This window comes from Geospiza fortis, unplaced genomic scaffold (assembly GCF_000277835.1).
Source record: "Geospiza fortis unplaced genomic scaffold, GeoFor_1.0 scaffold292, whole genome shotgun sequence".
Taxonomy (NCBI): Eukaryota; Metazoa; Chordata; class Aves; order Passeriformes; family Thraupidae; genus Geospiza; species Geospiza fortis.
The window spans coordinates 1,156,074-1,171,403 of NW_005054482.1; the positions used below are offsets into that span (position 1 = coordinate 1,156,074).

The 15,330-nt window shown below is 42.9% G+C and overlaps 1 protein-coding gene across 1 annotated transcript in view; it reads left to right on the plus strand.

Moving 5' to 3' along the window:
- ST8SIA1 (ST8 alpha-N-acetyl-neuraminide alpha-2,8-sialyltransferase 1) overlaps nt 1-15,330 on the plus strand; it is a gene marked incomplete at its 3' end in the record, with an annotated part of 88,885 nt that overhangs the window by 42,062 nt on the left and 31,493 nt on the right. Inside the window, exons 3-4 of the mRNA XM_031063141.1 lie at nt 8,634-8,743; nt 12,556-12,648. Of these exons, the coding sequence (XP_030919001.1) occupies nt 8,634-8,743; nt 12,556-12,648 (203 nt within the window). The remainder of the gene's footprint in view (nt 1-8,633; nt 8,744-12,555; nt 12,649-15,330) is intronic.

Consider the following 15,330-nt stretch of genomic DNA (forward strand, 5'->3'; position numbering starts at 1 on the left):
ACTAGACCAGAGTACTGAGTGCCACATCCAGGTGTTTGCTGAGCACTCCCAAAGATGGTGGTTGCCCCACCTGCCCGGACAGCCCGTTCTAGTGCCTGGCCAGCCCTTCAGTGGAGAAATTCATCCTGATTCCACCCTGAACCTTCCCTGGCACAGCTTGAGGCCACCTCCTCTTGTGCTGGGAGCAGAGCCTGAGCCCCACCTGGCTGCGTCCTGCATTATCTGGGAGCAGAGCCTGAGCCCCACCTGGCTGCATCCTGCATTATCTGGGAGCAGAGCCTGACCCCCACCTGGCTGCATCCTGCTTTCAGGTACTTGTGGAGAGTGAGGAGGTTCCCCCTGAGCCTCCTTTTCTCCAGGCTAAACACCCCTGCTCCCTCAGCTGCTCCCCACAGGACTTGTGCTCCAGACCCTTCCCCAGCTCAGTTGCTCTTCTCTGGACAAGGCTTTGCGTAGGTTTGCAAAAAAATGACATTTTCTGATTACTTTTAAGGGAAGCTATATCCTTATATAATGAAATGGCACTTTTCCCCATTTAGTCTTATGTTGCTAAGTGTTTTATTATTGATGTAGAAGTGACTGCTGTTCATTCAAATCAGCCATGATAAGCTATTCGTTAATTATTCGCATGCCCCTATGTGATAATGCATTTTAAGGAGTTCTGTTTTCATTACCAGAAAGATAAATAGCTAATGGAAACTTCATTGGTTCTGTAATTTCAATAGTTATTCTCCTTTACCTCCTTGGCCTTCTAAACTTCTGTTTTCATAACCTTTAGACATGACATTATGTGGCATTGCACTTCCCTCTAATTGCTTCCTCAGTTGGTAAACATGGCTTTTTAAGCACATTGGTAGTCACTCATTATGTGTAAATCCTTTGATGCTGCTGACCTCCTTTCTGACTTTGCAGCGAGGGCTTTTAACCTTGGCTCTACTTCTCCACAGAAAGACTGGTGCAGAAAGACTGGTCTGAATGCAGACCTGCACCACTGCCTGATGTGCAGTCCTTGAAGGTCTCTCTGTTGTTCTCTTGGTGTGCTGTGATTTGCTTTCCAAGTCTTTGTGTCAGCTTTTCATGTCCTGTTAGTTACATAGCCAGGTCATGTGCCATATGATCATGTGCTTCTGCATGAAGGCTAGAATAAAGGTGGAAGATGCAGGCTGATGCATTGTTGAATAACCTGCATAGCTGTTGTAAAATTTGCAGTTTTCAAGGTCTGAAATTTGTCTTTAAAGTTATGTTTTGCCTCCTTATCAATAAGGTAAGTGAAACTTTCTTAAGAGGCTTAATTTTTCTCATTAATAGAGGAGAAAAAAATGGAAGTGTGCTAGTATTGACATCAGCAGTCGTTCCATGCTGCTGAGAAACCAATCTCAGTGTTTAAACTCTGCTCAAATTTCCTGGACAGCTCAGTCCTTGCTAGTTGTCTTTTTAACCAGTGAGTCTCAAAAGATGTCAGTGATTCATCTGAACTATTCAGAGGTAAGAGAAAGGCAAGGCTCGCTTGTTGATGAGAGGATCTTTTCCTTGTAGAGGTTCATTGTCTGAGTTTGTGTCAAAATGGAAGTGTGTTGCTACTTTGATACCTCCCATGATATCTAAATCCATATTTTGGTGCCTATATAAGTTGATTGATTACCTTTGCTGTATCTGCATATTCATATCAATGGGATCAGGAATTCAGAGATGCATTTCTGTAGGTGTTATTGTCCTTTCTGCAATTAGGATTGGAAGCCCTTTTTATTTTTTATGCGCTGAAGCTAGCCTTATTTATTGCATATGCTGTGTCTTGCTAATAAGATTTTGAGGAACATGAATTTGTTGATAAACCTTTTGTAAAACTGGGGAAAGTAAACAGTACTCCTTCCTGAGCAATAGTTGGTCTTGCAAAATCTGCAGATATCTTCCTTGCTGACTATGTGCTGTCCCACACTGCCACAGGAGAACAGTTCAACGTTCTTTACTTATTCCTACACCAGACATAAGTAAGCAGACACCCTGCAATTTTCCCTGTTCTCTTCTGGTTTCTGCTTGCTACTCAAACTGTGCATCTTGAAATCATTGGGGGAGAATGTACAGGCAAGAGTTGGAGGACTTTGTCATTTGGCAGTCACATTCTTTGGTTTTATCTTCGTTTCTCTATCTGGAATGTAACAGTTATTTACTTTAACAAAGGCTTTTGTGCATGAGAGTTTGTGTGTGCCTGCAGAGAGTGCCTTCCTCGGCCAGGATATTGTGCACTGCAAGGCAGGAGATTAACTGCCTTGGAGTTCATACTGCGTTTTCCCAGACCTGCAGGAAAACTCATTAAACTATCATAAGATAACTGCTTGTGCTGTTTGATAGATTTACATGACATTAAAAAGGTAGTTTTCTGCCCAGAAGTAATGATTTGTGTTCATTCTTGTTTCCACGCAACACGCAGTCCCAACTTGAAAAGGTTTGGGTGCACTTTTTTTGGCTTAGGCTTAGAGCATTTTGTTCATGCAGCCCTGGTGTTTACAGGTTGATACACAGCTTTTTATCTTCTGCTCAGACTTGGAGCAGATTGAGAAGCAGGGAAATAAGTGCTGGAATACCTGCTGTGTCTTTGTGCCACCTGGTGCCAGTGGTGTGGGAGGCAGTGCAAACCTGGGCAGTGCCTGCATCAGTCAAAGGAGGCACCCAAGAGTGCAGGCAGGGGGTGAGGGAAGCCAGCAGAGCTGTTGTTTATGGGTTCTGGTCGTGCTGCTCCCCAAGGAATTTGTGTGCTATTTTACCTTTTTTCTACCATTTACATGGGGCTGGGTGACTGCACAGAACATTTAAATGCAGCTATTTATGAGTAAGTTCTTCTTGAGGCTTCCCAACTGTGGAAATGTTGGAAACTGTAACATCTCCTGGAATAAGAGAAACCCTCCCCACCCCCACAATATCACCAAATGATATTTTCTTTTTATAATTTTTAATTAAATTTTGGGGTCCTCATGCATTGCAGGTTGTAAAGTTTGGATCCAGAAATCTTGCAGATCTATTTATTATTTTTGTCTTGTCATGGAAGATACCCTTGGCATTGCCAGAGCATTCATTATTTAAAATGCTGCCTATGATATACAGTCAGTAGTCTGTTCCCATCTACAGACGTGCTTTTTTTGGTTTATTTTTTCCGTAATCCCCACACTGTGCTGTCCTGGCTGTATGGGGGCTGACTCTATTGAACTAAATGTCACATCAGCAACGTGAAACGTTCTTTTAATTCCAAGCAAGTGCTCCCTTGCAGTGACATCATGCTGGGTAGAAAGCTGTTAAAGTTCACACCATTTTGAAGTTCCTACTTAAAGTGCAGCTGGAACTAAAAGTGACTGCCAGCTTAGTCACTGCTGCTCCGTGCTTTATGTGAATAATGTTGCAAAGTGTTCTCTCTTCAGCGTGTGGCTGCTCTCAGCTCGTGGATCCTTTTGGGTAGCAGAGCTTTTCCTGCAGCAGCACTGCAATGCATTTAGCCTTCCAAGTGGTCCCTGTGTAAATAGTTCCTGAGCTTCTAATCTTGTGAAAAACAGTACTGCCTAAAGCAGATATTTGTGGAGAGCACAAAGTTTGCATAAGCTTGAATGTGAATTCCCCCTGAGGGCTGAATAAAGACGCTGCTGTCATGGCTGCGACACGGACACCTACAGAGGGGCTTGTCCCACCTGGGCAACTTCTCTTTGGTGCAAACACCGAGCTTCAGGTTTCAACATGTACCAGCTGGCAGTGCCAAAATCAGCTGAAGAAGGTAGCTGGAGGTCCACGTGGGATCTCTATCTTTTCATGGTCACTGCCACCATTTCTTCTTGTAATAATCACATTTTAATCAGAGTCCCACCTGCTCCAGTGAGAGAGAGTGGGTTTAGACTAGGTATGTGGAGTTTGAGATTCATTTCTGTGAGGGTGGTGAGGCAGTGAAACAGGCTGCCCAGAGGAGTTGTGGGGGCCCCATCCCTGGAAGTGTTCAAGGCCAGGGAGGTTTGGATGGGGCTCTGCACAGCCTGGTCTGGTGGAAGGTGTTCCTGCCCAGAGGAGTTGGAGCACGGTGATCTCGAAGGTCCCTCCAAGCCAAACCAGTCTGTGACTGATGCTGTGCCTGTTCCCTTGCTGCCCCTGGGTCACTCCTAGCTCTGGGCTCCTGCACCTGGCTGGAGAGGAGGAAATGGGCGAAGCAGAGCCCCCATTTCCCTGTTGGGACACACCTTCCCTGGCACTGATGGGATTTCTGGCCGAGCTGTCGTGTCTCACAGCCCTGAGGGTGGCACCAAGGGCCACCAGCCCAAATGTGACCTGTGGACAATGGAGGAGGAGCCACTGCCACCCTGCAGCACCTGGCAGCTGAAAAGGCACCGGGGCTCTCGGGGTCCAGCTGGCTCCTAGGGAATCCACCACAACCTCACCCTCCTCATCGTGATGCTGCCTGCTCAAAAGGGACAGCAAAATCACAGCATCTTTCCAATTCAAAAGGCTTATTTAAAAGATAAATTATTCTCATTTGTGTTCTCAGCGTTTTCAATGATTTCTGTATCTTCAGCATTAAAGCAGAGGCTGAATACTGTAGTTTTTCCTGTTTTTCCAGTAAGAACGTGGTTTCTGATTGAAGTCGTTGGCAGTGAGTGGGCAAAAAATTAGTGCATTAACAACCTAACAATGAAATCAAAGTGGTTTAGAGCAGCATTATCTGAAATTATTTTTTGTTAGTATGTGTAATGTTCTTTTAACTGATGACAATGATTTATTTCTGCTTAGATGAATGATGAAGCTAATCAGTGCATTGCTTGAGAGATGCTTTGTTAAATTAGTCCCACGTTCAACTGGGAGTCTTTAATCCATTGCTCTGTGTGCTTATTTGTCATTGAATTTGCAGGGGGATGTGCAGGTTCTTTTTTTGTTTACATGAATGTGAACTAGAGTGCCTTCACTGATTGCCAGTAGAGTTTCATTGTTTGAAAGGGGGAAATGAGACAATGGGGCCTTCCTGGCTCTGGTGTTGTTGGGAGATACCTTTTTAAAAAATGCCTCATGCAATTCATTTAATAAAGTGCTTGACTTGTGTTTACAAGGGAATTCCTCCTGCTTATTTTCAATATGCAAGGTGTTACTATTTAAAAGTATTTGTAAATTCTATGGTAATTATTGCTTAATAATGGGGATAAATTGGTGGGTTTCTGGTACATTTTCTCTATCATACTAAATAAACTGAGGCTGTTTTTTTCCAGTTCACCCACAAGACTGTGGCCATTCATAAAAATTTTATGAATGAAGAAAATAGCATGTGCTGACAATGAAAATAACAGAGTTTCAGGAAGCTAATATTAGTGGAAATGCTTTTGTTACAACTCTGCTGCCTAAAGCCTGCATTTGTTAGTCTGGCTTAGAATTCTAAGGAGGAAAACAGCTGAGGTTTTTATGATCATTTAGCACAAATGACAGCTGGGTCCCTTTAATGTGAGAATTTACACTCTGTTAACTATGAACTGATAATTTGCCTAGCAAAGTGTTGTGATGTGGAAGGTAAAGAAGGAAAGCATTAGAAGGTTTTGTGGAGAGAGGAAAAAAAGCCATGTATTTCATAGCTGCTTATGTGCACACTTGAGTCTAGGACTTGTGTCAGTTTTGTGTGAGCAGACAGTTTTGTGTTTGTTTGGACAAAGATCTCCTGGACTGTCCCTGCAGTCTCAGCAATAACACAGATCTGTGATCTGAACGTCTGAAGCAAAGTCATGTGCAAGATAACAAAGGCAGGGTTCTCCCAGGTCATCCTAAGTGATTGCTCTTCTCTGAGCCCAGAGCACCTGCAGTGCCACCGAGCAGCAGGGACAGTGGATCCTTTGGACTTTGCACGCTGGCAGCGGCACTGGAACCCTGCCTTTGCTCAATGCCTGTAGCGAGTTTAAAAGGGTGGGCTTGTGGCAAACAGGCCATGGATCATTTTAAGCTAAAGGGTGGTGTGCCATGTCCTGAATCTTCAGTGCTGTGCTGGGGAAGGCACAAGTGTCTGTGGGCATGGTGGCTTTCACCAAGAGCTGTGTCCAGCCTGGTTTTCCTCTCTGTGCATAGAGCAAGTGGATCTGCACAGGTTAGGCAGAGGGACGCCCACCATGATGATATAATCTGCCCTTTCTGCTTTCCTTTGGCTTCTTCACATCACCCTGTCAGTCCTGAGCTTGTTCTTTTGCCTTTTAGACTCACTGAAGTGATACCTAATCCAAGATGTGAGCCAAACTCGAGAATTGTTTTGTTGTTAATCAGTAGCTATACCTTGGCAGGTGTGATTGAGTAGCTGCATTGTGAAACTTGTGGAAATTTATAGGCTTGGCTAACCCTTTGTTTTAAGGGAAAGGGAGTGCTATTCTGAAATGAATAGGCTGCTTGGACAAGAGCCTCTAGGAGTGAAGTCAACAGGACTAAGCAGTAAATGGGGGGAAGAAGAATTAGAATGATAAGCAAGATATATAGATAGTAAATTAGGGTTTGATTAATGAAAAATGAGTGTAATTTGGAACCAATGTGTGTTGATGCCATTGTTTGTTAAAATGTAGAAATTGTGTCTATTTACACAAAGTGTGGGTTCCCACCAAGCTCCCTACTTTGCACAAACTAAAATAAAAAATAGAAGTGCCTCACCTTGCTGTGGGAATTCTCTGTACACACCAGGTAGCAAGGCTGTGCTCAGGATTAAAAAAAAGGACAAGAGTTTCAAAATTTCATCAGCTTCTGGAAACCAAAGTATGTATGCAAATGAGAACTGGTATTATCATCTCTGAGCAGAACAGGAAATAAGCCTCCCTTGAAGGGCAGCAAGTCATCTCAAGCAATGTTAAAGGCTGTTTGCAACTCACAGAATTTGGAGGCATTTAACAACTGCTAAATGTCTGTTTGGGGGGTCTAAAGGCACAGAATTTGTGACAGTGCCCACTACCCTTAAAAGCAAGAGTTAATGTCTGCTGCCTTTGTGGTTTGGCACAGCCTTTGTGTAGCCAGCTGTCTTGAAGGGAGCTTTGATGTATCTTTAGGAAAGGTACTGTTATTTATAGAACACATCTAGTCTGCATTTCCTCTGCTTCCCACCCCCATGCCTTTACAGAGAATGTGAATTCTCATTTGATCAGGGTCATCTCAGAGATGAGATGTCCTTTGAATCTCAAGATATGCTCCAGTAACTGTTCAGTTAAAAAACCTTGAGAAGGCAGATGCAGGACAAGAATGCAGCTGTGTAGTCAGTATTGCTCTGCTGTGCTGTTACGACTGGCTCTCAGGACACTAAAATTTACTTTTCTGCTTAAGCATATCTTAAGCCACAGTTAGTTGTTTTTCATTAAAAGGCAAGCTGTGACTTTGTGCAAGCTGAACAGAGCCTAGTTTGCAGAGAAAGGTAGACAAAGCAAGTAAATTAGGAAGAAGAGAAATAAGGCAGCAGGGATAAGTTGTAAAAAATGCAGAGTCTGTGCTGTAATCCTGGCTGTGCTTTCTGGACCGTGTCCTGTATTGCAGTGCCTGGTGAATACATGAGCAATGGCAGATGTTGCTCTGTACATGCAAGTGAGGCCACCCAGAGAGAATGGTTCTGTGCTGCTGCAGCCTCTCTCCCTGGCATCCCTGTTCTCTGAGGCCTGTGCAGTAACTCCTGTCTCTGTTGCAAAGCCAGGCTTTGGCGGGTGTGATAAATAAAAATCCCTGCACAACTGTTTCTGCTTGAGGAGAATATTAACTCTTGTATTGTAGACAAATCACATTCTGTAACTAAGTCACACTGCTTTAAATTCACTTGTCTCTTCACCACCTTTTTTTTCATGTGCTGGGCTGCTCTGAAGTGCTGTGTGCTGCTTACACGGCTGCCCCAAGCTCACAAGAGGCTTGTGGCTGACAGGAACATGTCCCATCCATAGGTGGAGATCCTCTGGAATGAGGACTATGCTTACTGTGTTTGGTGCACGGGATCCCATGACCATTTGACTTTGCGCTTTCATGCCCTGTTCAGCAGCTACAAGAGCTCCTCAGCTAAAATGGTCCCATTCTAATTTTAATTTATGCTGATACTGATTTGTAATGTGTCTGGGCAAGTGGCTGTTTGAGGAGCTGCTGTCAAGCTCCAAATATCTTTGCCTAAAGCTCTGGATTGACCTGTCCCAGCAACACAGCCATGGAGAGAGCCAGGGTGACTCCAGATTCCCAGTACACTTCTGTCGTCACAGCATTCCCTGTTCCTTCCTTCCTTTCTTCCTCAGAGGTGTCTTTTGTATATCAGCTCAGGAAGATCACTCTCATGGGTTGTTTGTCCTGTTTTCCTGGTTGTCTTGTTTCCCCCGTGTCCTTGCAGCTTGCCTGCCAGGCTTGTGAGCTGCCTGATTTTGGCCAGTTCTGCATCAGGACCAGGCAGTTTTAGTTTTGCAGAAAATCATCTTCTGTGTCACGTTTGTTGCATCCTGGTTTGGGGAGTGGGGATCAGACTGGTTCTACATGTACTTACCAGCTCATTTCTGTGCATGTATTTTCCTTCACTCCTAATTCTCCCTTTTTCTTTCTGTCACTTTGAGCCCTAACACCTCCCTGGGCTCTCCAGGAGTGGCTGCTACAAAGATGTTTTTCTCCTGTGTAAAACTGGTCTTGTTTTGTGTTGCTAGGCTACTCCCTTCCAGCTGCCACTGAAGAAGTGTTCTGTGGTGGGCAACGGTGGGATCCTGAAAAAGAGTGGCTGCGGCAAACAGATAGATCAAGCAGATTTTGTCATGCGGTAAGACAGAAACCTTCATGGCACATTATCCCCCCTTCCACCTGCTCAGCCTCAGCCTTTTCAGAGTTGTTCCCTTGGCGTTAATCCATTGCCTTGGTGCCCTGCCTTTGCAGGATGCTTTGCACAAGCAATTTGGGTCCAAGTGTGAGGAGAGGCAAAAAAGGAGTTTGGGCTTGGTTCTGCAAGGGAGTGTGGGTGAGGGGACAGTGTGCTGGTCAGCAAAGCTGTGAGGGCCTGTGCAGTGTCTCAGGGAGGTGCTGAGGAGCTGCTTTCCTCATTATTCATGCAGTGATAGCCAGGCTGCTTCATCCTGCTCTGTCCTCTGAAGCTAAATGCCATCTGTGCAACCCATGGAACTCAGAATGAGTAGGGGCTGGTTTAGGGGACAGGGCTTGAGTTGCTGCAAGCCAAAATCTTCCTTTGTTTTTCTTCCCTCAAGACTGAACTGTGGCTGAGGAAAGGCCAAACTTCTTCCCTTGAGGTTTTTGATTCTTCACATTTCCTTTCCCTCCAGCCTTCCTCAATTTACAAGAACCTGTCAGGAGGGATGTTGAACCAGCTACTGCTTTTGTGATTAAATTTGGCATTTTCTAGGTCTGTGATCCTTAAGGAAGAAAGACAGAAATTAGTTCCTCCCTGATAAACACGAACAAGAGAAACGTTGTGGGGGAGAAACTGGAGGAATGCTCCAAAAGAGATGAGAACTGGAGTTTCTTTGGGTTTCTGATGGATGCATAATAAACACCCACTAGAACAAGTCTCCTTATTACATCCTGATGGCTTATTATAAAACTATACAAATTTGCTCTAAACCATTCCTGTTATTTCTGATTTGCAAAGACCAAAAATGCCTTCAATATTAAATGCCTGTTAATGCGAAGAAACAGAACATATTAAAGGCAAACATATCCTTGGAGCACTTAGGGAAGAGAAGATGTAAAGCACAGGGGAGAGCAGCACTCTGATTGCCATTACTGCAGAACTCCTGAGGTGTTCCATAGACTAAATACCAGAGACTGCAGTCTGTATGCAGTTTCTTGCATTCTATATTTTCTAGAAATTAAAATGCTGTGGGAGCAACCGGTTACAAAAACAACAGGAGTCGAAAAAAAAAAAGCCAACAAAACAGCAGCTATTTCAGCTTGATCATAAAACCCTCTTTCTCTGCAGGGAGGGTAAAGCAACCATTATATGTGCAGAGCTTGTTTTGATTTGGAAATAAGTGATAGGGAGAATCCTGCTAGAATCCCATTTGCTGTCTGCAGGCTCTGTTGTATTAGTGATATGAAATCATTTTTATGGAAAATTTAGTTGATCTTTTCTAAATCTCATTTCTAGAATCTGAGAACTGAGAAAGAGCACAATAGCGACTTCCATAACAGTTATCGTTTTTTACAAGAAATTTGTGCAATGTCTTCAAAGTGTTTCTGCAGTGTGAAATGCCCTGCCAGATTTTGCCCTTGTTTGTTAATTCCTTTCATGTGAATTTTTATTTCACTTAGGTATATTTCCATAAGCTTTGTCCTGTGAGAGAAGATGGCTGCAGTCATATATTGTAATTGCAAAGGTTATTTAATGAGTTTAGACTCATCTGGTTGCTGAGCATCTTCTACCAACACAGTTGTTCCAACACAGAGATGAAAAGAGCAGCAGTTTTCAGCCCCTAAGGCATAGCAGGCTGCATATGCAATGAGAAAGGTGCATATGGTCTCCATGTTTAGGTATTGTGGTTGTATGGGCTCTTCTTCTGATTTTCAAGTTTCTAATTCTTATTTCTAATGGAAAAAAAAAGTATTTCCCCACTCCCTACCTGCTAATGCTTATTTTAAGAGAAAAGTGTTGGTTAGTAGTCCCAGGCCATGTCTTTAACTTTATTTTTCATGTGCTTACTTCTCAGTACCAGATATAACAGTAAGAGAAATAAAAATAAAATTTCTTAGGATGAGTTTTGTGCTTCAGTGTGTTCCTCACCTGCAGAACACTCAGCACCCTGCTGACCAATCCAAGGAAATAATTGGGAAGGTCAGGTAACAGATTTCCTGCAGTTTCCTGTGGATACTCAGCCCATTGCTCAATGTTTCCTGCACTGTAAGGTGGGAGTCAGGCTTACAGGTGATGTGTTGAAATAATGCATCTGTGACTGGCTTATGAAAGAATTGTCATTATCTAGATGCTGAGATGATAAAAACTTGGGTGAGGTCTTAATCCTTCATAGTGCTTTTAAATCAACTTAAACCAAAACTAGTTTTTGAAAAGCATGCCCTATGAGCTTGTTTATTCAAAGCAGGGAGCATTCAATTGTGATCTGCCAGAGATATTACGCCACCTCTCTGCCCTAGGGCAAATCAGCTATGAATCCTCCTCCATAAATATTTGTTTGACTTTTATTTTACTTTAAGGAACTTTTTTCTTGTTAAGATTTTGTTATTTATGTTTGAGAATTAAAATTTCCCTATGCTTCTGGCCTTTCCCATCAATGACTGCAGTTTCTGAAACCTCTTCTGTCTTCTTTTGAATTTCTCTAACTTCTTTTAATTTGTGTTACAGTGAACTAAAAGCTGTTTCCTGACTGAAATCTCAATACATTGTACACATCCTAACAAGTACAGTCATGAAAATGAGAAAATGTTCCTGGATATTCTGTATTCCTTGGTGGATGTGATTTAATTAATTATGTTTCATGTAGGACATTGCTATCCTTTTCCTTGGCATTGCTGGATGATGAGAATTTAAAGGTTTGAGAGGTGGTGTTTCCATGCAGACAGAGGCTGATATAGCACCACTGTGGTTTTGGTTGGGGTTGTTTTGTTGTTCTTGTTGTTGGTCAGCTGGTTTTGGGTTGGTTGGTTTTTTTCAACTTTACAAAAACTGCAGAGAGAAAACCACAACAACATAAACACCTAAAAGCCTTTCTCTGAAAAAATTCCAAATTCTGCTTGTCTTTGAGAATCATGGTTTCATTTTTGCATTTTAAGCATTCCAAATACTCTTTATGTCTTTGTTTTAATGGAGAAATCTGAAATTAATAATGTTTGGAAACCAGTTTTTAGTGCAATTTTTATGTATTGAGTAGATTTCTCCTGAGTAATTTTTGGGGCAGTGCACAGGCTTGGATACTGTTTGAATGCATCTTCATCTTTATCTCCTGCACCTTCCTCCTTCTCTTAGGTCTTTACAAAGGAGTTCTTAGGACTGTTCACTGTGTGGATGTTTCCCTCTACTTCTGGTTTATTGAGTCTTGATTCTCTGCTTCCCAGAGTAAATTTGCTCAATTGCTTTGGCTTTATTACATCACCACCCTGCCCACCAGAACAAGATTGTGAGCAGAACTGAGATACACGTGTCTAAAAAGCCACCTGATTTTTTCTTCTGTGTTTTCTCAGTAAATTCTATAAGATGACTGTACCTCACAGTGTGATATTAAAAGTGCCAGTTATAATGCCTGTAATACCATCGAGTGGTATTATCCATCCAAAGCCTGATTCTGGTAAACAAGACAAAACAGAGTGAAAGCCAGAACTTCTAAAGAGTTTGGATTTTTAAAAAAAGTTCTTCTACAGCCTCTTCCACAGCCTTTCAGCCTGTCAGAAATGTCAACTGCATGCATGCATGTTTTCCTTAGCAGCTACCCAGATCTCATCTCTGTAAAAGGTTTTATTTCTCTATTTCCCCACAGTCTGGTACAAAAATGCTTACAGGTGTGGTGCAGTAGGGAGCAATTGTAGCCTGGTCCAGTAATACATTGTTTTTACATTTTATGAAGCCTATCAGTCCTCAATGTCATCTAAAATCTTGGCTGTCTTTGTGTGCAGGTGCAACCTTCCTCCTCTATCCAGTGAGTACAGCAGGGACGTTGGATCCAAAACCCAACTGGTGACTGCAAACCCCAGTATCATTCAAAAAAGGTAGAGAGCAGATTTTTCCTTTTCTGGTTGGGGGTAGGCAAAGAGAAAAATGCTTCATCAGTTATAGAAACTAGTGCATCAGAGTTGTGTTCCTAATAATCTGCTCCTGGAAGGGGATCTGGAAAAGGTGCAGCAGGCAATGGTTTGGTGTTAGGTGAAATAATTAAAGCTAAACCTGGGATGCTTTCAGTGTAAGCAGGGAGGGGTGAATTGATGGGTACCCCACCCTGCTCTGCTGGCCAGGCCAGCTCCTGCTGCATCCCACAGTCCATGGAATGCTGATTTGGGTTGCTCTGTATTTCAGCGCAGATAACCTCTGAGTCTCACTGCTTTGCATTATTTGTTTGATACTGCTTGGCAGGGTGTGATCATACAAGCTTTGCTTTCTTAGCAAACTGGGACAGATTTGTGTTTTTCATTAGAGTTGGTTGAAATTTTCCAAATGTCAGTTGCTGATGAGAGTTGGGAAGAGCAAGTGGGGAAAAAAATGTCAGTGCTATCTCTCTGATTTTTGTCTTCCTGAATTTTAATTGCCATGTTCTTTGTTTATCCTCTGGAATGAGGTAGGTTGTTCTCAGGCAGAACAAGATCTGGTAGTAACCTGCCATGGTTACTGAAAAACACAGGAGAAAAAATATGAGCCAAGGGGATGAGCAGGAAATGATTAAGCACAAAGAAATGTATAATGTGAGTACTGGCAGGTGAAGGACTGTGAAAGGAAGCAAAGCAGGGAAATTAAATGCATGGTAGAAAGCCAGGTGTTTTAAAAAGAAAGGCACTGGCTTGGAAATGGATGTTTGATGATATTTAAATGTAATATTTTTCCTCTCTTTCAGGCATTGAAGGGTTCTGTGGTTTAGTGTGTGGAAGAGATGAGTCTTTGACAGAGTAGAACTGAGAGGACAAGCAAGAGGGAAGTGGAGCAGTAATAATAACAATGAGCTTCAAGAGCTGATTGCAGGCAGAGTGTGCTTGAGTAGGGGAAGGCACAGAAATAAATGCTTGTGGGATGAGATCAAAGCAAAGCAAGCAGAACTGGCAGGGGATGGCACCAGGTGCCAGGCAAAACCAGGCAGTTACCCAGGGCTGTGGATCTGAAATTGCTGTGGTATGTAGATGGCTAAATGGTTTAAAAGTGGAATGAAATGGCCAGAGCATCTCGTCAAGGACAGATCAGTTTGGCCATGGCATTTGGGATGAAATGAAGAGGAGCAGTGTGAAACACAGCCTTTCAGAGGGTTTTACAGTTTGCAAGACAGAGGGATATCTAACTCAGGCGTTTGTTTGACACCCTCCCTTCTATCAAGGTCTGGAGTAGGAAGCCGACTGTAGTTACTATTTTTGAACAGAAAAGGGAAAGTTTTAGTGATGCTTGGGGGAGACCATGGAGCCACACGGGAGAGACCATGGAGTGTTCCAGCAAGAGGGAAGGATGGAATGAGGAGAGGGTTGAAGAAGCAGATGGAGAGAGTGAGATGCTGCTTTGTGAGGGGTAGCATGATGGAGGAGCGAGATGCTGCTTAGCTCAAGGAGGAGTGGAGGGGGGTGGGAAATGGGAAAAAAGAGATAAAGGAAACAAGGTTGTGATTAATGTCAGTTTTCGAAGTGAGTGGACAGTTACTGTGATGCAAGACCTTGGATGAGAGAGTATTGTGGAATGTATGTGCATGTGTATTGATTAGGGGGAGATACACAACCAGTAACTGAGAATAACGCAGGGAACAAATTCATAGCACTGAAAATTGGCAGAAGCCTCCTTTGAGGCTTTGCTTCCTCTGCCTGTCAGGAAGAAACATTTTAATTTTTTTAAAATAATTGACTCATGTTTCCTGTGTGCTGCCCAAAGTAATTATTTTATGTCCTGTGTGTTAAGGTAGAGTGGGGAAATAAAGGTTATATCTTGAAAGTTAAAATAGAAAAAAAAAGACTACAACTGTGTCATCACTCCAATAGAAAGAAGCATTTTTAGGAATTAAGGTTACTTATACTTCTGATGAAATTCAAAGACATTGATATTTGTGACTGATGTATCTGTTTCTAAGCTGAGTGTTATGTAGCATCACATGATGGGATTATTCATTGCCATTCTTCCCCTCTCCTCTTGTCCTTACTTGAAGTATGTTGATATTGATGAGGCTTGACATCTCAATTATCTCTCAAGTGTCTTATGGCAGGTTTAGTGAATTGGTCCTGCAACACCATTCATGGTTTCTAGAAGATTTACCCTTACCAGATAATTTATGGTGATGCATGTTGAGTAGGGCCAAGTTTTCATACAAGGGATGTGGAAGCAATTTTCTGTGTGGTTTTAAAACCAGAATTAGGGCCTTTAAAAAATAATTGCTGCCAGCAGTTACTGCAGAGACACCCCCATTTCCCTATCGATGTAGCACCTTGGGATGGAAGAATCACAATTTTAATTTAGGAGTACCTTGACTTTAAAAATAAGTTCTAAACATTGCTTTTTGCAAAACTTGGAGATTAAATTCCTTCTCTGTTTCCAGCAGCAAATGAGACTCTGCAGGTGGTGTAGGCACAGAGTCAGTGGTGATTGGGGCGGGCTGTGCCCAATCACCCCCAGTTGGCCCCAGCTGTGCAGCCCAGGTGAGCAGCATTGACAGTAACGAGCCATGGAGGGCACACAGGTGCAGGGCATCAGCAGCAGGGCACAAAAGGCTGGGC